The sequence below is a fragment of the Camelus bactrianus genome, chromosome 7 (assembly GCF_048773025.1).
Source record: "Camelus bactrianus isolate YW-2024 breed Bactrian camel chromosome 7, ASM4877302v1, whole genome shotgun sequence".
Classification (NCBI taxonomy): domain Eukaryota; kingdom Metazoa; phylum Chordata; class Mammalia; order Artiodactyla; family Camelidae; genus Camelus; species Camelus bactrianus.
The window spans coordinates 80,362,929-80,389,352 of record NC_133545.1 but is presented as its reverse complement, the minus strand read 5'-3'; the positions used below and the strand labels follow the sequence as shown (position 1 = coordinate 80,389,352).

General features: G+C 33.1%; 1 protein-coding gene and 1 non-coding gene across 4 annotated transcripts in view; both read right to left on the bottom strand.

The window, feature by feature from the left end:
* The window catches only part of CDK13 (cyclin dependent kinase 13), a 104,217-nt gene that overhangs the window by 58,514 nt on the left and 19,279 nt on the right, over positions 1-26,424 (bottom strand). For all 3 annotated transcript variants that reach the window (XM_010947571.3, XM_074367688.1, XM_074367689.1), the window contains exons 2-5: positions 19,845-20,504; positions 13,897-14,067; positions 12,222-12,361; positions 10,573-10,743 (exon numbers count right to left, since the gene is read on the bottom strand). In XM_010947571.3, coding sequence (XP_010945873.3) covers positions 10,573-10,743; positions 12,222-12,361; positions 13,897-14,067; positions 19,845-20,504 — 1,142 coding nt within the window. The remainder of the gene's footprint in view (positions 1-10,572; positions 10,744-12,221; positions 12,362-13,896; positions 14,068-19,844; positions 20,505-26,424) is intronic.
* On the bottom strand, positions 13,135-13,207 carry TRNAA-GGC (transfer RNA alanine (anticodon GGC)). The gene has a single exon. It is a non-coding gene; the product is annotated as a tRNA-Ala (tRNA).

Here is a 26,424-nt window from a genome sequence, read left to right as displayed (position 1 = left end):
TAAGTTCTGGTAGATTAAGGAAGTTCAGCTAGTCACACATAACAAGTTTTTCACTCTTCTTGACAACTTTTACTATTAATAATTAGAGACTATTTCTAAGCTTTCAGAAAAAAAGTTTATTTTTAACTTCTGAGTTAGCACCATTCCTGATACTTGATCTTCACATGATGAAATTTCACTGGAGGATTAAAACTGAAATATTCATTTCTCCCAAACATCAATTCTGCTTAAGTATAAACAATTATTATATTATTGATCTATTTCTGCTCTCACAACCTACCACCATGCTGTAATAACAGCAAACTTCACTGTGTGCTTTACTATGTTCAATATTCTAAGTTAAGTGCTTCACACACTTTATCTCATTTGATACAACAAATCTATGAGTTAGGTATTATTATCCCATTTTCCAGATGAGGAAAACAAAGAGTACATAATAACGAAAGAAGCAAGGATTCGAACTATACTCTTTAACCATTACACATATATTTCCCATTACTATTACCTTATGACATCTGCCCCAAAATAACATATTTCTTATTCAACTATTCAGGAAATATTGGCAGGAAAAAGCCACCCCCCACTTCCATTTCCACCTACCCCTTCCATACTTTCCTACACATTCCTTTTCACTTAAACTCAGGACAATCCTTTTGTCATAGATCATCTTCTAATGAGCACCTACACATCCTGATCTGTTCTTTACTCTAAATTTCAACACATGACGCTAACTCTGTATTACCTTGTGAACCAAAGAAAGAAGTCATTCCTACTTAAGATTTTGATTTTTTTCCTTTAAAAGCATTACTTGCTATATTTTATTGATGTGACTAAAGCACCTTTCTTGATCAGCACTTTTACTGATCATGCAAAATTCACAATCATGAAGGGTTCATTTAGTTATTCAGGAACATACTACAATCTGTTTCATAAATATTTTTCTTCTCAATTCAACTCAACAAACATTTACTGAGCAGGACATAGGAAACACATGGAGAGCAAGAAAACCAGACGGCTGGATAGTTTTTATGTAAATCAGTCAAAAGATGAACATTCTTACTAGGTAAAAAATACTTTTTAAGTCAGTTAAAAAAAACACTGATACTGTAAAAAAATGGAAAAAAGACATAAACAGGTGATATATAGATAAATATAAATGGCCTCCATACACAGAAAACTGTCCAACCAAGCTCCACAGTAATAAAAAATGATTATAAAAAAGATAGGATACCATTTTTTACTAATCAAACTGTCAAAGTTCAAATAAAGTCATTATAAATCCTGGTCGAAACACACAATATGAACTGTACTTTTTTTTTTTTTTTTTTTTTGGAAAAAAGTGAGTTAGCAATTTGGTTCCTTGGCATAATATTTGAGGTCAAACACCACTGTGGGCCCTAACCTACCTTTGCAGCCTCATCTTCTATAACAGACCCTTCTCCTCGTCCACAACACTTATCCCTCTCAATGTGTATAGTATTTTCATCATAACACAAAGTCCTTGGGAACTAGTTGGGGTTTTTTGGTCTTAAATAAGTCTTAATGTATTCAGAGTTGTACAAACATCACCACAATGAATTTCAGAAAATTTTCATCACCTCAAAAACAATCTTGTACCCATTAGCAGTAACTCCCCATTTCCAACCTCCTCCCCAGGTCCCTTGCAACCACCAACCTACCTTCTATCTCTATAGATTTACCTATTCTGGGCATCTTATATAAACAGAATCATACAATACAGTCTTTTGTAACTGGCTTCTTTCACTTAGCATAATGTTTTTAAGGTTCATCCATGTATCAATCAGTACTTTATTCCTTTTAATTTTTAAAAACTGTGGTAAAACATAAATAAAATTTACCATCTTAACTATATTTAAGTGTACAGTTTAGTGGCATTAAATTTATTATCACTGTTGTACAACCATCACAACACCATCTATTTCCAGAATTCTTTTCATCTTACAAAAATGAAATTCTGTAACCATTAAGCAATACTTTCCCATTCTCACCTCCCTCCAGTTCCTAGTAACTACCATTCTACTTTCTGTCTCCATGAATTTGACTACCTTAGGTACCTCATACAATATTTGTCCTTTCGTTATGACTGGCTTATTTCATTTAGCATAATGTCCTCAAGGTTCATCCTTGTTGCAGCATGTCAGAATCTCCTCTGTATTTAAGACTGAATAAATACTTAATTGTATGTAAATGCCATATTTTGCTTATCAATTCATGAATCCAAAGACATCTGGGCTGCTTCCACCTTTTGGTTACTTTAAACAATGATGCTATAAACCTGGGGTACAAAATCTCTTTAGGACAATGCTTTCAATCCTTTCGAGTATAAACCCAGAGGTGGAAATGCTGGATCATACGGTAGTACTATTTTCAACTTTTTGAGGAAACACTGTATCATTTTCCATGGTAGCTTTATTTATACATTCCCACTGGCAAAGAAGTGGGGTTCCAGTTGCTCCACATCTTGTCACTTGTTATTTTCTGCTGTTTTTATTTTTACTTTTTTGATAATAGCCATTTTAATGGGTATGAAGTAGTAACTCTTGTGGCTTTGGCTTGCATTTCCCTAAATGGTTATAGTGATGCTGAATATCTTTTCATGTGCTTAATGTCCATTCAAGTCCTTTGACCTTTTACTGTTGATGAATTGTAGGAATTCTTTATATAAACTGGACATGAACCCTTATCAGATAATATGGTTTTGCCATATCATGGGTTGCTTTTTTAATCTGATCATGTCCTTGAATGCATTAAAAAATTTTTTAACTTTGATGGAGTCCAATATATTTTTTTGCTGTCGTTAACCGTGCTTTTGGTATCACATTCAAGAAACCAATGCCAAATCCAAAGTCTTAAAGATCCCCAGTATGTTTTCTTGTAAGAGTTTTATAATTTTAGCTCTTACATTTAAGTCTCCGATTCATTTTGAGTTAATTTTTGTATATGTTGTTAAGTAAGGGTTCAACTTCATTGTTTTGGATGTGGATATCCAATTTTCACAATATACCATTTGTTGAACAGACTTTCCCCACTGAATATCTTAATACCCTTGTCAAAAATCAATTGACCATATATGCGAGTATTTACTTTTGGGCTGTCTATTCTGGGCTCTCTATTCTGTAACTTTGTAGTAAGTTCTGAAATCTGGAAGTGTGAGCCCTCCAACTTTGTCCTTTTTCAAGGCTGCTTTGACTACCTTTTATTCTTCCTCTTGTCTGACTGCTGTGGCTAGCGCTTTCAATAGTATGTTGAATAGAAGTGGTAACAGTGGGTACCCTTGTCTTGTTCCACAATTTAGCGGGAAAGCTTTTAGCTTTTTACCATTGAGTATTATGTTGGCTTTAGGCTTGTCATAAATGGCTTTTATTATGTTGAGGTATGTTCCCTCTATACTTTGGTAAAAGTTTTTATCATGAGTGGATGCTGAATTTTATCAAATGGTTTTATCTGTTGAGATGATTATGCGGATTTTGTCTTTTGTTAATGTGGTATATCACATTGATTTTGATTTGTGTATGTGGAATTGGAAAGGGAAGAGGTAAATTGTCATTATCTGCAGAGAGGTAAAATTGTCATTATTTGCAGATGATGTGATACTCAACACAGAAAACCCTAAAGACTCCACACAAAAACTATTAGAACTAATAAATGAATTCAGCAAAGTAACAGGATACAAGTTTAATATACGAAATCTGTTGCATTTCTTTACACTAACAATGAAATATCTGAAAGTGAAAAAAAATCATATTTAAAAATCAGGTCAAAAAAATAAAATATCTAGGAGTAAACCTAACCAAGGAAATGAAAGACCTATATGCTAAAAACTATAAAACACTTATAAAGAAAACTGAAGATGACTCAAAGAAATAGAAAGATATTTCATGTTCTTGGATTGGAAGAATATTTTTTAAATGGCAATACTACCCAAAGCAATCTACAGACTTTAATGCAATCCCTATGAAATTACCCATGACATTTTTCACAGAACTAGAACAAATAATCCTAATATTTATATAGAACCACAAAAGATCCGAATAGCCAAAGCAATCCTAAGGAAAAAGAAAAGGCTGGAGGCATAACCCTCCCAGACTTCAGACAATACTACAATGCTACAATAATCAAATCAGCATAGCACTAGCACAAAAACAGAATACAGATCAATGGAACAGAACAGGGAGTCCAGAAATAACCCCACACACCTATGGTCAATTAATCTACAACAAAGGAGGCTACAATATACAATAAAGAAAAGACAGTCTCTTCAGCAAGTCGTGTTGGTAAAGCTGGACAGCCTCATGTAATCAATGAAATTAGAATACCCCCTCATACCACATACAAAAATAAACTCAAAATAGTTTAAAGATCTACATATTAAAAACATGACACCATAAAACTCCTAGAAGAGAACATAAGCAAAATGTTCTCTGACATAAATCGGAGCAATTATTTCCTTAGATCAGTTTCCCAAGGCAAAGGAAATAAGGCAAAAATAAACAAATACGACCTACTCAGACTTAAAGCTTTTTTATTTAAACTTTTTATTGAAGTACAGTTGATGTACAAAATTATGTAAAGTTATAGGTGTACAATATAGTGATTCACAATTTTTAAAGATTTTACTCCATTTATAGTTATTATATAATACTGGCTATATTCTCCATGTTGTAAAATACACCCTTGTAGCTTATTTTATACATAATAGCTTGTATCTCTCAATCCCCTACTGCTCCCTTCTGACCCTCCCCACTAACCTCTCCCCACTGGTAACCACTAATTCCTTCCCTACATCTGTGAGTCTGTTTCTTTTCTGTTATATTCACTAGTTTGTTGTATTTTTTTTTAGATTCTTCATGTAAGTGGTATCTTACAGTATTTGTCTTTCTCTGACTTATTTCATTTGGCATAATGCCCTCCAAGTCCATGCTTGCTGTACACCAATAACTAAAATATTTTAAATCACCTGTATTTCAATTAAAAAGCAAACAAACAAGTTTGACCTACTCAAACTTAAAGCTTTTGTACAGCAAAGAAAACTGTAAACAAAATGAAAAGACAACCTATGGAATATGACAAAATATTTGTGAATGATGCAATCAACAAGGGGTTAATTTCCAAAACACACAAACAGTTCACACAGCTCAATAGCAAAAACAAAAACAAAAACAAAATCAAAATCAAAATCAAAATCAAAAATGGGTCAAAGACCTAAATAGACATTTCTCCACAGAAGACACACAGATGGTCAACAGACACCTGAAAAGATGCTCAGCATCGCTAATTATGAGAGAAATGTAAATCAAAACTACAATAAGGTATTACCCCACCCAGTCAAACTGGCTATCATCAAAAAGTCCACAAATAATAAATAATGGAGAGAGTGTGGAGAAAAGGGAACCCTCCTCCTCTGTTGGTAGGAATGTAAATTGGTGCTGCCACAATGGAAAACAGTATGAAGGTTTCCCAAAAAGTAAAAACAGAGCTACCATAGGATCCAGTAATCCCACTCCTGGGTATATATCTGGAAAAGACAAAAACTCTAATTCAAAAAACTACATGGACCCCAATGTTCATAGCAGCACTATTTACAACAGCCAACATACGGAAAGAACCCAAATGTCTATCAACAGACGATTGGTTTAAGAAGGTGTGGTACACACACACAGGAATACTTCTCAGTCATAAAAAAGAATGAGATATTTCCATTGGCAGCAACTTCAACGGATCTAGAGATTATTATAACTTAATAAGTCAGACAGAAAAAGAGATATACGATCTCACTTACATGTACGATCCAAAAAAGCAATACAAATGAATCTATATGCAAAACAAAAACAGACTCACAGACACAGAAAACAAACTTTTGGTTACCAAAGGGGAACGAGAGGGAGGATAAATTAGGAATATGGGATTAACAGATACAAACTACTATACATAAAATAGATAAGCAACAAGGAGTTATAAAACACAAAGAACAAAATTCAGTATTGTTCAATATTTTATATATATACATATATATATACACAAACACACATATATGTATCTGAATCACTTTGCTCCAAACCTGAAACTAATACAATATTATAAATCAACTATATTTGAATTTAGAAAAAGAAAGAAACCCTAATTTATGGAAGAGAGTGACTAGAGATTGAATCAATCACCAACTGCCAATGACTCAATCAATCGTGGTTATGTAATGAAGCCTCCTAAAAAACAAAAAAGGAGGGGATTCTGAGAGCTTCCTTGCTAGGGAACCAGTATGCTTCCATGTGCTACCATGCTAGACCCCAAGCTACACAAGGACAGATGCTGCTCTTTTCAGGGACCTATATATCCCTTCATCTGGTTGTTGATTCATATCCTTTAGTATCTGCTGTAATAAATCTGTAATCTAATGAGTAAATGGGTTTTCCTGAGTTCTGTGAGCCATTCTAGCAAATTAACTGAACCCAAGGAAGTGGTCATGGGACCCTCTATTTATAGCTGGTTGATCAGAAATACTGGTAACAACCTAGGCTTGTGACTGGCACCTGAAGTAGAGATCAGTTTTGTTAGGATTGAGTCCTTTATCCTCTGGGATCTGATTCTAGCTCCTGGTAGATAGTGTCAGAAATAAGGCACCAGCAGGCTAAGAATTAATTGACTGTTGGCGAGGGGAGGCCTACACACACATACACACACACACACACACACACACACACACACACACACACTGGAATTAGGTCCAGGAACCCTTTCACAAGGCTACTCGGATTTACCATTGCTGTTATGCCTTTTTCCCTCCCTTTCAAGGAATTTGTCCATTTTCTTGAAGTTGTTGGAGTTATTATGGACATGAAACTGTTCATCATATTCCCTTTTTCTTCTAACATCTATAGGATTGGTACTGATATTTCCACTTTCAAAGAATCAAATACTGGTTTTATTGCTTTTTAACCTATTACCATATTTGTTTTCTGTTTCACTGATTTCAACTCTATTTTTTTGCTTTTGTGTACTCTGGGTTTATTTGTTCTTTCTCTAGCTTTCTAAGATTGTAGTTTAGATTACTATGATATGGAATTTTTTTTTTGAGATGAGAGTAGAAAAGGAATTTATTAGGTTATGCTGCCATTGACAACAGCATGCCACACAGACGAGAGGTGCCTGTGTGAGCTGATATTGGATTATATATAAACATTGGCAATGAGCTGATAATTGTTAAAGGTGGGCAGTACGTACATGAAGTGTTATTTCATCCTACTATTCTTTAAAGTTATGTATATGTTTGATATTTTACATAATACTTTAAAGATTACATCAAGCAAGTAAACCTAACTCCACGGTTAAAAAAAAAAAAGATTGTTTTGGCTATTTAAGGGTCCCCTGAAATTTCATATAAATTTTAGGATGAATTTTTCTATTTCTGCAAAAACCATTGTTGGATTTTCATAAGAATTGCACTGAATTTGTAGATCACTTTGGGTATTGCTATCTTAAACTATTAAGTCTTCTAATCCATAAAAACAAGTATTTTTAATTTACTAATGCCTTCCTTAACTTATTTTATAATTTTTAATGTACAACTTTCATCTCCTTGATTTATTTCTAAGTATTTTATTCTTTTTGATGCTATTGTAAATGAAACTGTTTTCTTCATTTCCTATTCAGATTTTTCACTACTATAGTACAGACACAACTGAGTTTTCCATGTTGATTTTGTTCCCTGCTACTTTGCTGAATTTATTAACTCTTTTTTTTTTTGGCGGAAACTTTAGGGTTCTCCACATATAACATGTTGTCTATGAAGAGATACAATTTTAATTCTTCCTTTCCAATTTGGATGTTTATTTCTTTGTCTTGCTTATTTGTTCTTATAGTGTTCCAGCACTATACTGAACAGAAGTGACAAAAGTAGGTACAATTATTCCCCATTTCTTGAGAGTTCACTTTCTGCTACTTTGCTTTTACAAAAGACCTACATTAATACCTGTTTTCAATAACCGAAGAAATCAACAGATTTTTGCTTTCACAAAAAAAGGTAAAAAGCAAAAATAGCATGCAGCACTGGCTTGGCAGTAAGCTGTTATAAAGGCAGCATGCACCCTGAGCTGTGAGAGTGGCACTACCAAGCTCCTTCCCTGGGAAACTACACTGAACATATCAATGTCAAGTCACCATGGCTTTAAACTGTGTCTGTAAGCACCTGTGCTTTATCTTGATTTATTCTGTGATTCCATTAGCAAGATGTATCCTAAGGGAACTGCTTCTTTGCTTTATGCTACTTGAGCTTACCAAAGATTTCACAGAAAACTCTACTTTTGGATAGTAGGGGAAAACTGTATCCTTGTTGTCTTTAAAGCTTTCAGTCTTTAACCACTAAGAATGATGCTAGCTGTGGACTTTTTATATATGGCCCTTAATATGTTGACACAGTTTCCTTCTATTTCAAATTAAAAGATTACTCAAATTCCCTCATTAAACAAATACTAATATTGAAAGTATTATAGCTAACTTAATTTGTACACAGTAATTTTAATACTGGTTTTGTTAATTTTAAGTACCAAAATACTATTTTGTTGAAATGATACCATTATTTCAGTGTAAATTAATACAAGTACTTGTAGCCCACTGCAGAAACTAAAGATCTAGCTTTATCTGAAACAAAACACCTCCACACTAACAATAAAAAGACTGAAAAACAGACAAAAAGATTCAAAGATCCCCTCAAAGATATCAAAAAGAGATGGGACTGCCTGAAAGATGAAAAAAGCTTTAGGGAAAAAATTTTTTTTTTTTTATTTTAAGCTTTTTTTGTGGGGGGTGGGAAGGCAATTCGGTTTGTTTGTTTGTTTAATGGAGGTACTGGGGATTGAACCAAGGACTTCATTCATCCTAAGCAGGCACTCTACCACTGAGCTATACCCTGCCTTCAGGAAAAAAATTTAGAATTAGTTTGTCTCTCCTCCATTCTCTCGATTATTTCAGAAAAAGCTCATTTAACATCTCTAAGTTTTTGCACAAAAATGTACCCATGACTTCATGATACCACTTAACCATGTTTTCTTAAAGGCAGTGCAGTAGAAAGTAGGAAGATTGGTCAAGTAAGGCCTCACTAACGAATAAAGCAACATTCAGGCTAAGACCTAGAAAATGAAAAACCAGCCATTCAAAGCGTGTGTTGTGTGTGTGTGTCTGTGCGTGTGTGTGTGTTTAAGACCAGTGTAAAGAAAGACTTTAAAGCAGACAAGTGTGTTGGCATATCTGATGACTCTGAAGACCAGTATGACTGCAGCTAGTTAAGAAATCAGAAAAATTGATCGGGATTGGGGTTGGAGAAATAGGCAGGGATGTGATCCTACTGATCAAAAAAGGAGGAGGGTCCAGTCTGGAGGCAAGCAATTATATTACTTTATATTACTTTGGCTATAGTACAAGATTAATGAAAAATATATTTGCACACCACCCTCATGCATAAAATCTTAATCTAATTCTTGCTATGTGGTAAGAGAAACAATGTTTCCCTTTAATAGATGAAGGAATAATAGGCTCAGAAGGGCTAAAGGCCTTAAGCTAAATCACAAATCCCAGACATTCTAACCCACGTCAAACCAGTATCCTTTCTATTACACAGTAAGAAGCAATGAGAAATAACATGAGAAAGAGAAACCGGGTTGAAAAGTCAGGCTAGGGAATATGGGCTCTATTATGAGAGAACAAAACACCTAACAGAAGTAATGTCAATGAAAAAGATGATTCTGATGATCTCTATGGGTCATACAGAATACTTTCAAACAGAGGTTCCTTCATACAGAATGGTTACCATATTATTATCTGTGTTTCCCAGAAGAATAAGATGGTGGATGGGTGTAGTTGGGGACAGGAGGATGCTAAGTACCGTGTTCAATCAGGACATACCTACTTTAATCTGTTTTATATTAGATTTACTTGAAAAAAAAATTCTGCTCTCTGAAAACCACCAATTATAAAGGAGTCAATCTTGTTTCCAAAATCTTACATTGAAGATCTAAACTCTACTGGAGGTAGAGTATTTTATATACCCTATGATAACTACTTTAAAAAGCACACTAATTTCCTTTCAGTTTTTTTGCTAAAAGTCAACCATATACCACTACGATTTATTAAAGGCAATTTCAGGTTAAGATTTTTGCCTCCACACTTTCAGAAATAACACATACGCCTACTATAAAGTTTCCTTCTATGTTAAGACATTGTAACATTTAAAATGTAAGATAAGTATATTCTAATACTACTATATAAACTATTTCTCAATTATTAAAAAGTGAAGACTAAAAATCATGCACTGATGTCCAAAAAAACAACTAGTATTAGTGAATAATACCAGTAAGTATGCTTTGATGTTTATCTAGGTGACTCAGAAACCATGAAAGCAAAACATATAAAATAATTCAACTACATTTAAATATGGAGTTTGATATTAAGGCAATAGTTTAATGTACCTACAAATTACTCAAATGGTCACTATCTGTATCAAAATCTACAAGTTAGCAATATCACGATGACACAAAATAGGTTATGTAAATATACACATACCTTTATCCTTCTTAAAATCCAAAGCATCTTCTTTATCAGTCACTATTTCCTTCATATTGATAATACTCTGGTGGGTAAGCTGCCGGAGAATTTTAATTTCTCGAATTGCTGTGATTGGAAAGCCTTCCTTTTCATTATCTAGACGTACTTTTTTTAAGGCTACCATTTCTCCTATTAGAAAATTAAATAAAAATCAGATTACCAGCTAATAAAATCAAGTAACATTTTAAATTTATTTTAATTGATAACTTCTGTTCCTACCTCTTGAAATTACAACCCACAAAATATATTTTAGTTTCCAATATACCAAATTATAATGTTCATGGTTCAAGAAGTCTCTTGTTAAATAAATTATGGAATATTTATCAAACTATGCAACACCATACAACTATTTAAAAAGATAGAATAGGTCTATATGCATTGTTATTTTATGCTTGCTAAGCTATGTGAAATGAAAAAAAACAAGAAAATGAAGAGTAGACATATTACACTACTGTTTTTTAAATGAAAAGGGAAGTATAAATATACCTAATATGCTTATACATGCATAAAATATCTCTGAACAGATGAGAAAACTCTGGACACTGTGCAGGTGAGAAAATATGCTCAGTTATATTAAGCTGTCCAAAGATGCCCAGTTACCCAATTGAGAAACTGGGATTGAAAATCTGGTTTAGCTGTTTCAAAAGTATATACTCTTCCCACTACATTAAATGGCCTCATAATTTATGTATGAGTGAGTTTTGTATCAGATAATCTAAATATTAAAACACACATACAGAAATCCTATTATAAGAAAAAATCCACTATAATAAAGGTTTGTTCATTCCACTTCAATGGAGGAAAAAAAAGAAATTCCGTACTTACAAATTTTCCAAAAGAAGGACGTTTTTCCTTTTAATCATTTAAACTTATTTGATTATTTTTAATAGGAATCTACAATGCAGTATGGTTCCTTATTTTATAATTTAATCTTTTTGATAATGCAGAATCATCATTATGCTATTACTGTATGCTATAACTGCTTTCAGGAGTTTCTAAGCAGACAGTAGTCTCCCTTATACTAAGTGGCCTCAAACAGCTATGCTATTTTATCTCTTGGGTTATTTCAACAAGGAATTATAAATTAAGATTAAACACTGACTGTAAGCACTTAGTAAAATACATGGCCTCTGACAGTTAGTTTTAACTCTGCTCCAAGGTCTTCTAAATCTTTCTCTCAGGTGACTGATTATCTGATTATGATCTGAAAGGGTAATTTCTAAAGAAAAAAAATATTCTGGCCAAAATAAAAGTGGCACAGAAATCTAATACAACAAAATTAACTAAAGTCAAGATACTTCCCTCCTGACTACTAACAACGTAAAAATTTACTCACAACAAAAGAAAAGAAACCTAAATCCCCCTTACTACACATCACAAATACTAAAGAAACACTTTAAAAAAACAAATAAGTATATATACCCTCTTGTATGTACTCATATCTTACATAAGTGCATATATAAAATGAAATGAAAAACAAGATGAAACAATAGCATAAATTCGAATTTAACTTTTTTCCTGAAAATTCCTCAATTTATGCATTAGAAGAGAAACACAAATAAGTACATTTCACAGGCCCAAAGATCAAAAGCATTTGGCATTCTTACCAGTGTCTTTATCCCTGGCCTTGTAAACTTGTCCATAGGTACCTTCTCCAATAATTCCGATGATATCAAATTTATCCACGCAGCGTTTTCCCCAGTCAATATCTTTTTCTTTGATTTCACCATAGCGAGGCCCACATATTCTATCAAATATAGTTCTGAAGTTTTTATATACAATCAAGCAAACTGAATAAACTGTTTCATACTCAATATCCACCCTCCACCAAATCTTATATCCTTTATTTCCCCTCACCCTTGCTTATTTGCGATCATCTAAGACAAGTAACACTGTATGTTAGTATTATAAATTATCATTAAAGTACTTCTCCATACTAACTCTTCTTCTGTAGATTAACACTAAAAGTGAGAAAGAGAAGAAGCAAAGCTTGTTATGAGGGATTTTCAGAAATAAAATGTAATTTTTCAGTGAGTGGATAAAAAAAACACTAGTATAGAGTCCAAGTTCTCTAACCTACCCCTAGAAAGTTTTATATTCATTGACAATACATATATATCTTTCAAAAATCAAAAGGTTAATAATAAACATTACCAAAAATCTAACTATAAAACCTAATGACAAATTTAGATTTAAGACTAGATAAAATTATCTTAAAAATAGAAACATCAGAAAGATTTTCAGTCTAAGAGAGTATAAAAATACTAATATAAGCAACCCTTAGGAATCCACACTTTAAGTGTGTGTATTATGTATATGATAAATATTTGACATTCTTCAAAAAGATATGTAATTTTGTAGTATTTTAACATTCTGGTATGTAATAGAAATTTAAGGACTAAAGCTACAATACTCAAGGAGAGACTATTTTAAGTTTTCTAGTTTTCTACTCCACACTAGAAAACCACCTTGTATTCTTCTTGTTTTTAATTTCTTTCTTTTTCATTACTATTTTCTTAATGGAGGTACTGGGGATTGAATCCAGGACCTCATGCATGCCAAGCATGTACTCTACCACTGAGCTATACCCTCCCCCTCACCTCATATTCTTACATTACTGCACTACTTACATTATTGCACTACTTGTACAGCAATTCTAAAATAAGATCTAACTAAAAGTCTTACTTACACTTTCCTTTGGTTAAGTAGAACTTAAAAAAAAAAAAAAATCAACATTCTCCCCCCTTAACTGATGAACAGGTTTCAAGGGAAAGAGACATCTCTAGGCACTTACTTGAAGCTAATTTAGGATACAGATTTCAAATTCAAACCTTCTTCCACTCCACCTCTTGCAAAATGAAGAATGAATTTAGTTATGGGAACAAATGGAGCTAAAAGCAAAGGAAAACACAGCAGCTTGCCCTTTGCTAATTTTGTTTGGGCTCACCGAATGCTGACTTCTGCCTTGTCCAAATTCAATATTTCTGTATTATTTAAGTATCTTAATTATAGAAATTTTCTTTAACACATACAATACCCCCAAGAAATTAATAACATTACAAACTGAGACAGAAAATTATATTTGGTTTTATTAGTCATTTTGAATAGGTACTCAGGCAATTAGGAGAAAATTTTTTTTCAAAACTCTAATAGAATTTATTCATATACCTAAGTTGAAAGAATAAACACACTTTTTATTATTTTAAATCTTAATTTTGTATTTTATAATGATCCAAAATCATCTCTGGCCAATTTAAGAGCAGGTAAAAAGCAAGCACATACTTAGGCCTCCTTTTACTATGTAACTGTGTTGTTGTTTTCTTTTCCTCTGGACTCTTTGAGAGATCATCTCCTCCTGGCAGCTCAGGGGGCAGTGGTAAATCAGCAAGTAGACATCGTAGTTTCTTTTCTACTTCTTTTTTAACCGCTTTTACTGAAATATTTCCTCGTAAGCTAAAAACAAAGGAGTCAGACCAAAAAAAAATTTATTTCAATGAGAAATTAAAATGCAGTTACGTCTTACATTTAAGTAACAAGAGAAGGCAAAAGACAAAGTTGAGTTTCTTTACTTTCCAGTGAAAATAATATACTATATTCAACTGAAAAATATAAAATTTGGGAGTGAAAGTGATACAGAATCAGACAAAAACTAAGGAAATCTGAACAAAGTACGGACTTTAGTTACTAACAATGTATCACCATTGGTTCATTAATTGTAAAAAATAAAAAATTACCATACTAATAATATTAGATGTTAATAAAGAAGAAACTGAATGCAGGATATATGAGGACCCTCTCCTCTGTAATACTGCAATTTTTTTGTAAATCTGAAAGTGTTCTAAAAAAAAGTTTATTTTTAAAAAGATATAAAATTACTATAGAATTGTAAATTAAAACTGAAAGTCAACTAGTCATGCATTATAGGAGAATTCATTAATTTTACACTACAGCATTTGGTTTGATTCCGGTAGAGAGACAAAAAGTTGCTCTGTTGTAAGAAATAAATAAAACAACATGCTGTAGAATAAAATGATGCCATTTGCAACAACATGGATGGACCTGGAGATCGTCATTCTAAGTAAAGCAAGCTAGAAAGAAAAAGAAAAATACCATATATCACTCATATTCGGATTCTAAAAAAGAAAAAAGAAGGCACAAATGAACTCATCTACAATACAGAAACAGACTTGCAGACACAGTAAACAATTTTATGGTTGCCGATCGGGGGAAAAGGGGCTGAGAAGGGATAAATTTGCGAGTTTGAGATTTACAAACATTAACCACTATATATAAAAATCGATTTTAAAAAATTTCTGTAAAGCATAAGGAACTATATTCAATATCTTATAATAATCTTTAAGAAAAAAGAACATGAAAATGAATATATATATATTATATGCATGACTGGGACATTATGGTGTACATCAGAAATTGACACATTGTAACTGATTATACTTCAATTTCAAAAATACATGCTATTATTTATCTTGCCCATTTAAATAATCACAAAAGACTAATTTAGCTTCATCCCTTTTTAGAGATCATTTTTCCTTAACTAGACAATGATTAGATTCTCTTAAATTTTTTTAAAGACTCTAGCTTATTGGAATTATAGGTGAAATTTAAGCTTATTTAGTTCTTTACTTTTTAATGAATGAAGAACTCAGGTTCTTAAAGTTTACCTTAATTTGGTAACTGATTATTTTAAACCTCCCAGACATTACAAAATCTGTTAAATAATATGACATTTTGAATTTTTTAATTTTTTGATAACAAAATTTGGACTTCACATACTTTCATAACAGTTATGAGTCCCACAATAAAAAAGATTAGTGAGATTACACTGCTGTGGTCAGAAATTACTAATGATGCTATCAATGTAAATCATTTCATTTTAATTATAACTTCCACTCATGCTGAATATTAATGTTATTGTACAACAAATGGATTAATCTTTAATATCATCTGATAAAAACTACTTATCAATAAATTTGTGACTTTTCTTCATAACCTCATGGTACTCACTAGAAGATAAGCTTTAACAGGAGAAACAAGCTCAAAAGGAAATTGGTTTACAGTTTTATTTTTAAAGTAATAGTGTCATATAGCCCCCTTTCCAATGTTCCTCCATTCAACAAATTTTGACTATATACATCTATGTGCTAGGTATTATATAAGTCACTGGAGTTTAACAACAAAAAAAATTAACAAATACATTAAAATACATTTCCTCTCAGAGAAGAGCCCACAGTCTTTTGGAAGACAGTTAGGTAAGGACCAGGATAAAGTACTATACAGACTGATTTCCAGAGTGACATGGTACTAAAGGGTACCTAACTCAGGACTGAGAGACAGTAAAAGCTTCTTTCTAGAAAAGGTACGACTTGAACTCTGTCTGCAAATAAGCCCATTTAAAATAATTTATTTAGAAAACTGTAGGCTCTAACTTATAATTAGGCTTCAGTCAAAAATTCACATTTATCTGACACTTCAAATCAACATGAGAGTGGACTAGAAGTCTTTTTTTTTTTTTTTAAATAAACACGTAGCATAGAGTTGGAGGGAGGAGAGATTTAATACAGATTCCACACCTTCTGGAATTTTTCTTTATTGAGTTATAGTCAGTTTACAATGTGTCAATTTCTAGTATACAGCACAATTTTTCAGTCATACATGAATATACATATATTCATTTTCATATTCTTTTTCACCATGAGCTACTACAAGATCTTGAATATATTTACCTGTACTATACAGTATAAACTTGTTTATCTATTCTATATATACCTGTCAGTATCTACTAGAGGTCTTAATTTTACTTATAATTTATAATTTAAAATTTAAAAGACTGCTTATATTCAAATATATCATTATATGAATTAGCACATACAGCAAGACCCCCAGACTTAAGAGAAATGAAATATTAATTTCTAATAATAATACCATATAATTAAAAATATTGTATTTTCACTGAATACTTTAAAAAACCAAACAGGAAATGCGATATAATTTTTTTTGATTTCCATATACTACAGTAACAAAAAACAATAAAATGGCTTAAGAAATATATAAGATCAATAGAAGAAAATTCAAACATTTGACTTACGAACATAAAACCAGATCAGAATGAATGAAATCATGTTTTCATCTGGGAAACTGTAATACTGTAAAGCTGTCAGTCTCCAAAATCATGATTATGTTTAATCAAGTCCCAGACAAAAATCAAGCAAGAGGTTTTAAAACACAACTGGACAAGCTGAATGACTATAAAATTTGTCTAAGAATAAAGGCAAAAAATGCCAACAGTGGGCCCAAATTCATTTACAGTAGCATCAAAGTTGAGGCTTAATGGCCAGGCTATTCACTGATCAGTAATTTACTCCATCCCTTTACTTTTATATGACCTGCCTACCCCTATAACAGAAATTTGAATTTGAGAGCCAATATACCATGCATCTAAAGAAGTTTAAAAAAGGGGGGGGGGGGGTACTGGCAAAGGAATAATAAAACATGTTAATAGAAAAGAGTCCAGAAACATATATGTATCTGTAACAATTTTAAATAATGGCACCACAAATTGGTGAGATAGATTAGTTTCAATAAATTATATTAGTAACAACTAGCCCACAGGGTGATGGGATAATCAGATCATTTCTTTCTTCTTCATATAATAACCAAAACCAAATTTCTGTGAGATGAGTTAACCTTTAAAAACTTTATAAATCCCTAAGTTTTAAAGGAAAAAATCACAGATCTGATTATATTAAAATGGAAAACACCCATATAGTCAAAAACAAATAAGCGTCAAAGACAAGTAACAGACTCTGAGAGGCACAAGTCAAGATCCCTAACATAAGGAATACCTACAAATCAATTAGAAAAAGGATAATAATCTTAAGGAAAAGCCAGCATAAGATATGAACAAGCAATTCATTGAAAAAAATAGACAACCAACATATGTTCAGAAAGATGCTACGTCTCAATAATCATAAAAATGCAAAGTTAATCACATATTTTAAAGATTGGCAAAATTTCAAAATTGGCAATACTTAAGTGTTGTTGAAGCAATTTCATACATTTGGGTGCATAAATTGGTACACAGTCTTATTAAGACACAATTTGGCAGTTTCTATCAAATTTTTAAATGATATTTTGACCTGGCCACTATCCTACAAAAACTGCTCTTATGTGCATAATATACTAAAGTATTAAGGAGAGTTTAATAGCAAACAATTATAAATCTAAGTATCCATTAATCAACAGCAAATTAGTTAATAAGAGAGTGATGAATCCACCCCTATGGACAGGAATACTGAACCTATCTCTGCCATCATGGAAAAATCTCCAACATACTAAAATTTTTTTTAAAAAGTCAAGGAATATTATGCATGGTATGATCCTAATTTTTTAAAGAAAATGATTTATTACATGAAAACTTATAAACAATCTATCTTATGATTTTTGGAGAGTAATGGATTCTAGGACTGGGAGAGGAGCAAAGTTCAACGTGAGCTTAAAAGATACAGTCTGGCTAGGAAGCAAGAAAGCACTCAAATAAACAGTATCATTTCAAAAGGGCAAAGGAGTTAGCTTAAAGGAGTTCCCACTGGCCAAATATCAGATAATCCAGATAGTCAAATTTGGAGTATCAAAAAGAAGAGTGGCTGTAACTGGTACTGAATCAATCTTTGGCCACACGTATCAACAGTAGTACTCAGGAGTCTTAAAAAATTTCTACATCCTTGAAACATACAAACACATTTAAAGCAAAAAGAGTAGAAACACAACAAAAGAGAAAAGGAGGAAAGACAGAAAAGAAAGTGAGTCCAAAAAAATTCTTAATGATCAAGTAGGAAATGTGCCACCATCTTATTAAAAGCAGATGCACAAAGAATATCCTCCATAAACAGTCACTTGGGTACCTCTTGAGCTCTTAAAAACATCACCAGTAAAAATTTACCCCTAAAGCATATGTGAAGAATAAAGTAGAGAACAATCAGTCTCACTGGTCCAGAATCACTAAATTCTCGGCACTTGGGTTATCCTTTCACTAAGTGGCTCAATTCTGGACTCATGGCTCTCTGTGCTGGACAGTCTATTCCAGTACTCTTCAAAATCACAAATCACTACTGCTGTGAACCCTCAGTCTTCCTAGAGGACAGTCAAACCTGCACACACCACAATTAGAGTAGTATGATTGGGTAATACCTGATTAAACTGGATGCGGTCCCTCAGCAACATTTTTGATTGTAGAAAAAAGATGCCTCAGAAGGCATGAAACACAGAAATTACAATTTATTTTCTGTTTCTTTTAAATTATAAAATTTTCATAATGCTAGCCAAAGCGAGCACTTGAAAGACCTGCCCATATGGTATTTCTATCCACTTGTTTTCAAATTCTAAACAGATGTCAGCTAGGAAAATTGCCTATATAGTTGCTTTTTAATAGAGAGTGTGCAGGGGGGGACAACTATAATTTCTTCATAAAAATAAAAATGAAAAAGCTTAAATCAATAGGCAGATACCAAATAATAGCATTAGGCTTCTATCCTAACATACATCTAAGAAACATTCTTACATTTACTACAAAGCAGTAACTCTTTTAAACTACAAAGTTACTCTTACATTCATTCTCATAAAAATGTTTCAAAAATTTTAAAAAGCCATACCCCTTATATTCACAGTAAAAGTTTGTAAACACATTAAAAGCATAAACACAGTATAAGTTTTCTGTAATATGTAATTAATCTCTAATTGCAAAAACTTGAGTCAATAAAAGGTTAAAAAGTGATAAATTTATAAGGCCACCTTAAGTAACAAACTTATAAGGCCACTGAAAATACCTAGAAATAATCAAGATACATGCTCTCTATCACCCAAGGCAGACGCTCTCATAAAATGTCCTGTCTCTGATAATATCATCAAGGCACACTCAGCCGAAGAAAGTATTGGCATTTCTAATTCCCAAGCTCAAACTGAATTATACGTTGTATCCCATGACAATGGCAAATTTTACCTGGAATTCTTAGCATAAACTATATTTTTGTTATCCTCCAAGCAATGTGCTTCGTTTTAAGATGTACACAATAAAGAAAATTCATTCATTTACCTACAGTTCATTTTTAATAGAGATTTTTTTTTAACGTAGGATGGAGGAGGTCAAATCATTTCTCAATTCAAACTCATATCTTTTTCTGTAGGTAGCCATTGACAAAATTTTTTGCACTTACCTATCAGCATCTTTATCTTCGGGCAGCATGGGAGGCAAAGGTAACGGTGGTAACGTAGAGGTCACTAAAGCCACATGTTGTTCCTTCTCCTTGGCTCCTATGCTTGGTGTAAGTGGTTTGGTTTTCTCTTTAAGAGATACTGGTTCCTCTTTTGTAGCAGCAGATTTACTCTCCTTTCCAACTACAACTGCTTTCTTGGTAGCTTTATCTACAATCAAATTATTGTCCACCTTTGCTACCTGAAGAGGTGGCTTTGTCTTTGCCTTGTCATTTTTTAAAGTTCCACCGCTTGAGGGAGAAGGTGCATGCTCAGTTTTAAGTTTCTTCACATCCTTCACGTGGTTGGTCTGTGACGCACTGGCACCAGTTTCTGTGTTCCCCTTGGTAGGAGTGGAAGTGTTTGAAGCTTTGGCAGCTTTGGCAGCAGCCTCGGCAGCCTTAGCTGCTTCTGCAGCTTTCGCTGCCTCTGCAGCTCTTGCTGCCTCTGCAGCTCGTGCTTTTTTATTCTTGTTCAATTCAGCTGCCAGGCTACTCTTCAGAGTTAGTGTGCTAGGAGAAATGCTAGAATGACGACTTCTGGATCTAGACAGTCTGTGCCTGCTACGAGATCTTGAATGCCTAGATGAATATGGGCTTCTGCTTCGAGATTTGGCAGACCGTCTAGTGGAAAACAATTAAGATTTAGTCAGTAATTCAAAAAAGTTCAGTTTGAAATGTACAGAAACTGTTAACTTGAGTCTGTGAAACAAAACAGAAATTATTTAATTTCAAAATCATAAATACAGATCTTATAAGATGACTTCTAAAAAACAAAAAGTGCTTTTCAGTATAGTACAAGCTGTACTTTTCCTGAAAATAGCGTTATTGCTTGATTTTGGTCTGGCCTACGAATGCTCAAAGATAAGACTGGATGAAAGCAGATCTCTGTGAGAAGAAATACTGTTAAGAATCAGGAGGAAAAACTGTAACAACGCATCACTGCCGTCTCAAGAAAATATAAGTAGGCAACAAGGATACACCAATGGTAGAAGCAGTAGGGTGAAGTCTGAACAATTTTTTTTTACCAGGGAGACAATTTCTATATCTCAAAAACACCCCCATCCATAAATTCAGGAGTAAGGAATGCTTTGTCTACACCAAGAGTGAAAAAGACGAAACCTACCATTAGGCAGTAAGTTTAAAAAAAAAAAAAGTCTTTAAATCTTGGGAACTACTTAATAATGACTGTGCAACTCACTTCTCAAAAATCACTGGAAAACACAAAACCAAACATATATTCAAAAGTATGGTGGCAACCAAAGTTTCTCAGAACAAATGCAGCAAAGCACCAAGTGAAATGAAGCTGAGCTTTTCAAATCCACACCTTATCAAAACTTTAAACAAATACAAGACAAAGGCACTATTGTAGTACTTTGACACGTTTAACATGGCTCATTTAATCCCCATATCAACACCAGTGAAGTATCTACAGTTTATAGATAAGAAATCTAATCTAAACCATTACCTGAAGTCACTCCCAAACTCATTAGTAGTTGTATTGGCTATTATCTTACTGCCACGACCCTATCCCTCCAATGGTCTTCTGTCCTACTCTGTGCCCAAGGAAGCTGACCTCAACAGATACGTCTTCTGGGTTCCAGTGCTGTCCATCACTGGCAGATCAAAAGGCAGAGAAAGGCTAGCTTATTTCCTCCCAGCTCCCTCCTTCCTCTAGGCCACATCTCATGACAGCTGTGTCCCTCTTCCACCACTGCTTCTGTCAGGCACCTCCTCCACATCTCTCACCAGGTTCTAATGACGCTATATTTTCCTTGCCCCTTCTAGCTTCCCTCTACAACTAGTAAACACATCCCCTGTTGGTTCTGTCAATCCACCCCTATCTCTGTGGTCCTCCATTAAAATCTATGGAACCATCTGAGTTGGATTCAGTCTCCTTCTAGAACCCTTCCTGATTTAAACTGTACGCCAAGTCTTAAACCCAGATCTTTTAATTCTAAAGTAGGCAGAGTCACATTCAACACACTACCATGAAGATAACTCTTACTGAAATTTTGTAAAAGTTATGGGGAGAGGGTAAATGAAGCAAAGAAACTCCTAGGAATCCATAATTAAAGTAGGAAGTGAAAAGGAAGAACTGGAAATTTTTGTTTGCATCTGGCATTATTATGTAATATATACAAATATTATGCAATACATTCTACAATTCTAGTATGAAGACAAAATGATGATTAGGTTTAGGACAAACTCAACTACAAATTCGACTTCTCCATCATTCTCTCAGAAATATTTCAGGATGTACCTAGGGCCAACAATGTTTAGCACTGAGCTAATGTTTCATACAAACTCCATACTATACATAAAGCACTTATGTAACATTATTTTAGATTAATGGGAACACTGGTTTGGAAAACATTCTAATCTAACAATTGCCTATCATTAAATAATTCATAAATACCAATCATTAAAAGAAAGCTTACAATATTTCATGGAAAATGAGAGCTCTTTGGCTAAATATAAAGTAATATGTTGGTTATAAAATATCTTAGGTAATTTTAATATAGGTACCAAAAGTATCATAATATGAAACACTTTGCCACACTTTTAATTTCCTCTCCCTTTAAACTCCTGGAACTCAAAACAAGAGCACTTACTCTGTCATGTTTCAATCCCCTGATCAGATACTAATGAGCAGCAGCAAGGTACACAGCCGCAGAAAGCGAACAGAATGTCATCTCACCACAGGTAACAGCACAGAACTTTTCTTAAACCAACCTTCCTACACTAGCATGATTCTCGTCATCAGTTTCATACAGACACACAAATTACATTTAACTAAGAAATTTATGATCAGTAAACCTTACTTAAGAAAACAAAGATAAAATCCCAACACAGTTAACTCTTCTTACAGAACTCTTCTTACAGAATCTGGATAAGAAAGTTATCAGTAAAGAGAAAATATTTTTTATCTATAAAAAGGATATTCCACAAATGACATTTTTATGGTATTTGATCTCTATACCAACTGAATTCTTCTAGACACACACTTCATTCTTCTCTAATTCTTCTATCTATCTTCAAAAGTTCCTCAACTTTTAAAATTTCATGTCCCAGTTAACTTGTATTCTTTCAGATACTGCATATTTGCTAATCAATTTCAATTATATATTTACTATTTCTAACAGACATATTTTGGGAATCTAAAATTAAGTAAAAACACAAACCTCACATTTAGGTCATTTTTACTAATGATCTAATACTTCAGTCATACAAAGTTATGAGGGTAAGAAAGAAGTGGATCTCTAAGACTATATAATGAATTACATCATGTCTTACTAAAAGAACTGAAATGGATCGTAGATAGCAAGTCCTTGTTTTATATGTAAGATTTTTCTTCTTTTTAAAAATGTTTTTTTCTAATATTTCTATACTGTAGAATCTACAGTGAACATATATTACCTGTTTCTCATTTGTTTTTATTGTTTGTAAGAGGTTATAGGTATATAGAGGTATATAACTTTATTGTTTGTAACAAACTTTATTGTTTGTATAGAGGTTATAGCTTTAAGAAGTTAGAAGACCTTTTTACGTTTCTAAGAAGGTTTCACAAATTCATATAACACAAAAAAGAATCAGGATAAAAACTGAGTATGTAAAACTCAACTGGTTAGTTCTCACTGTCAATTAGGCTGGTGTTCCTTAGAGAGACAGCATGGTGTACTGTTCACTAGACTGTATCACACAATCTCTCCAAGAGTCCAGGTCCTCTGAAATTGTGCCTAATTAGCAAACACTGACTCTTAAAAATTTTACTATAATAATATCCAATCTCCCATTATATAAAATAATATAGAACAGCAGTACCCAGCAGAACTTTCTGGGATGGTAGAAATATTCTATACATGTGATGTCTCATAGAGTAGCCACTATTCACAGTATTTTTTAGCCTAATGTTTCCAACCTGCTTATTTCATACGCTAGTAGCAGCTATGTACATTTCAAAAACTTGTTGCTAACCCCCCCAAAAAAGGTATGAAAATGATTCCCATGCATGGATGGTCCAACATATGCAAATCAATAAATGTAATAAACCACATTAACAAAATGAAGGATAAAAACCATATGGTTATCTCAGTAGATGCAGAAGAAGCATCTGACAAAATTCAACATGACAAAAACTAAACAAATTGGGCACAGGAGGAACATACCTCAACACAATACAGGCTATATATGACAAGCAAACAGCTAACATTATACTCAACAATGAAAAGCTGAAAGCTTTTCCTCTAAGATCAGGAATAAAATAACGATGCCAATGATGCCCACTCTCACCACTTTTATCCAACAGAGTATTGGAAGTCCTAGCCAGAGCAATCAGGCAAGAAAAAGAAATAAAAGGCATAAAAATCAGAAAGGAAAAAGTAAAATTTTCTTTGTTTGCAGATGACATGATCTTACAGACAGAAAACCCTTAAAGAGTCCACCAAACACCTGTTGGAATAAACAAATTCACTGAAGCTGTAGGACACAAAAATCGGCATTAAAAATTAGTCGTGTTTCTTAACTAACAACAAACTACTGGAAAGAGAAAGTAATAAAACAATCCCATGTATAACAGTATCAAAAAGAATACAGCACTTAGGAACAAATTTAACCAAGGAGGTAAAAGAAACTGAAAAAGCCAGATAAATGGAAAGATATTCCGTGCTCATGGACTGAAAGAATTGTTTAAATATCCATACTACCCAGCCAGAGCAATCTTGAAAAATAAGAACAGAGCTAAAGGCATCAACTTTCTGATTTCAAACTATATTCCAAAGGTACAGTAATCAAAACAATATGGTACTGGCATAAAAACAGAGACACAGGTCAATGGAACAGAATGGAGAACCCAGATATAAACCTAGGTATAAATGGCCAATTAATTTTCTGCAAAGGAGCCAAGAATCTACAGTGGGGAAAGAATAATTTCTTCAATAAATGGTGCTGAGAAAACTAGAAAGCCATATGCAAAAAAATGAAATTGGACTCCTATTTTATACCATACACAAAAATCAATTTGAAATGGCTTGAAGACTTGAACACAAGATCTGAAACCATAAAACTCCTAGAAGAAAAAATATTGGGTAAGCTCCTTGACACTGGTCTTGGCAATGATTCATCAAAAGCAAAAACAAGTAGGACTACATCAAACTAAAAAAATGCACGCACCGCAAAGGAAACTATCAACAAAACAAAAAGGCAACCTACAGAATGGGAGAAAATATTTTTGATAAGAGGTTAATATCCAAAATATACAAGGAACTCATACAACTCAAATAGCAAAAAAACAAATAACCCAATTAAAAAATGGTCAAAGGACTCGAATAGACTTTTTGCAAGGAAGACATCCAAATGGCTAACAAGTATCTGAAAAGGTGCTCAATATCACTAAGCATCAGGGCAATGCAATTCAAAAACACAATGAGATAGCACCACACACCTGCTAGAATGTCTATTATCAAAAAGGCAATAGATAACAAATGCTGGTGAGGATGCAGAGAAAGGGGAACCCTTGTACAATGTTGATAAGAATGTACACTGACACAGCTACCATAGAAAACTATATGGGAGTTCCTCCAGAAGTCAAAAATAGAACTGCCAGCAGTCTCACTTCTGGGTATATATCCAGAAGAAATGAAACCATCAACTCAAAGAGGTATCTGTACAGGCATACCCAGACCACCACAATAAAGTAAATTTGCAATAAAGCAAGTCACACAATTTTTTTGACTTCCCAGTACATATAAAAGCTATGTTTACACTATACTCTAGCCTATTAAGTGTACAGTAGCATTATGTCTAAAAATCCAACGTACATACCTTAATTTTGAAAAGTAATGCTATTGGGAAAATGGTGCCAATAGACTTGTTCAAGGCAGAGTTGCCAAAAACCCTCAATTTGTTAAAAAAACAAAAAAACAAAAAAACAGTATCTGCGAAGCACAATAAAACAAGATATGCCTGTACCCCCACGTTCACTGCAGTACTATTCATAACAGCCAAGATACAGAAACAACCTACGTGTCCATAAACAGATGAATGGATAAAGAAAATGTGGGGCAGATGTGTAATATTATGCAGTCTTACAAAAAGAAGGAAATCCAGTAAACTATAATGAAAAAGGATATGAAAAGGAATATATATATATATATAAGTATGACTGAAACATTATGTTGTACATCAGAAATTGATACAACACTGTAAACTGACTATACTTCAATTTTTAAAAAAAAGTTAAAATAAAAAAATTTTAAATTAAAAAAAAAAAAAGGAAGGACATCCTGCCATTTGTGAAAACACAGATGAACCCAGAGAGTGTTATGCTACATGGAAGAAGCCAGAGAAAGACAAATACTGAATAGCATCACTTATATGTGGAACCTTAAAAAAAAAAGTCAAAGTCATAGAAAGAAAGAATAGAAGGGTAACTACCAGGGGCTAGAAGGTAGAGGAAATGGGGGAGAAGTTGGTAAAAATGGTAAAAACTTTCAATTATAAAATGAATAAGGTCTGAGAATCTAATGTATAAAATAGTGACTAT